Source organism: Wasmannia auropunctata, unplaced genomic scaffold, assembly GCF_000956235.1.
Source record: "Wasmannia auropunctata unplaced genomic scaffold, wasmannia.A_1.0 LD336076.1, whole genome shotgun sequence".
In the NCBI taxonomy this organism is placed as follows: domain Eukaryota; kingdom Metazoa; phylum Arthropoda; class Insecta; order Hymenoptera; family Formicidae; genus Wasmannia; species Wasmannia auropunctata.
Window position 1 is genome coordinate 5,387,978 of NW_012026814.1, and position 533 is coordinate 5,388,510.

The 533-nt window shown below is 42.6% G+C and overlaps 1 protein-coding gene across 1 annotated transcript in view; it reads left to right on the forward strand.

The window, feature by feature from the left end:
- LOC105449517 overlaps window positions 1-533 on the forward strand; it is a 7,499-nt gene that overhangs the window by 1,192 nt on the left and 5,774 nt on the right. The window contains exon 3 of the mRNA XM_011688774.1: window positions 308-487. Within this exon, the coding sequence (XP_011687076.1) occupies window positions 308-487 (180 nt within the window). The remainder of the gene's footprint in view (window positions 1-307; window positions 488-533) is intronic.

The following is a 533-nucleotide window of genomic DNA, read 5'->3' on the forward strand; positions in this document are numbered from 1 at the left end:
GACGTGTGCTCTTCCGATCTCTCGCCCAGGACAAATGGTAAGAACATTCCTCCGTTTTATTTATTCATGCAAAATATCTACACGATAACATATATCGTATCGAATCTGTGTCGTGTTTCTCTTGCGCGTACATGATATTTCCAATACGATCAATGCTGGGCATTGTAATATTGCGAATATAATGTAGGCGCAAGAGAAACACAACAGATTCGATACAATATATGTTCTCGTGTTACCTTTTTCAAAATTAAATACTCAATATCATTCGTATCATGCTGATTGACTTGTATTATTTTTTTCAGACTAGTCATTCTTCGGCGCAGGCGAAGAAAGTAGAACAGCGCACTGACGGCAAGAGAAAGCGGTTCAAGAGCAGGAAGAAACGGGACGAGGAGAAGGAAGATCAGGAGGCACGCGAGCATCTTGTGCGAAAGCTCTTGGAGCACGACGAGTGGCAACTCCTCAAAACGCGTATATTGAAACAAATGTACGCGCGTTTCAAAACCGCGTCTACACACAACGCGTAGACGTTT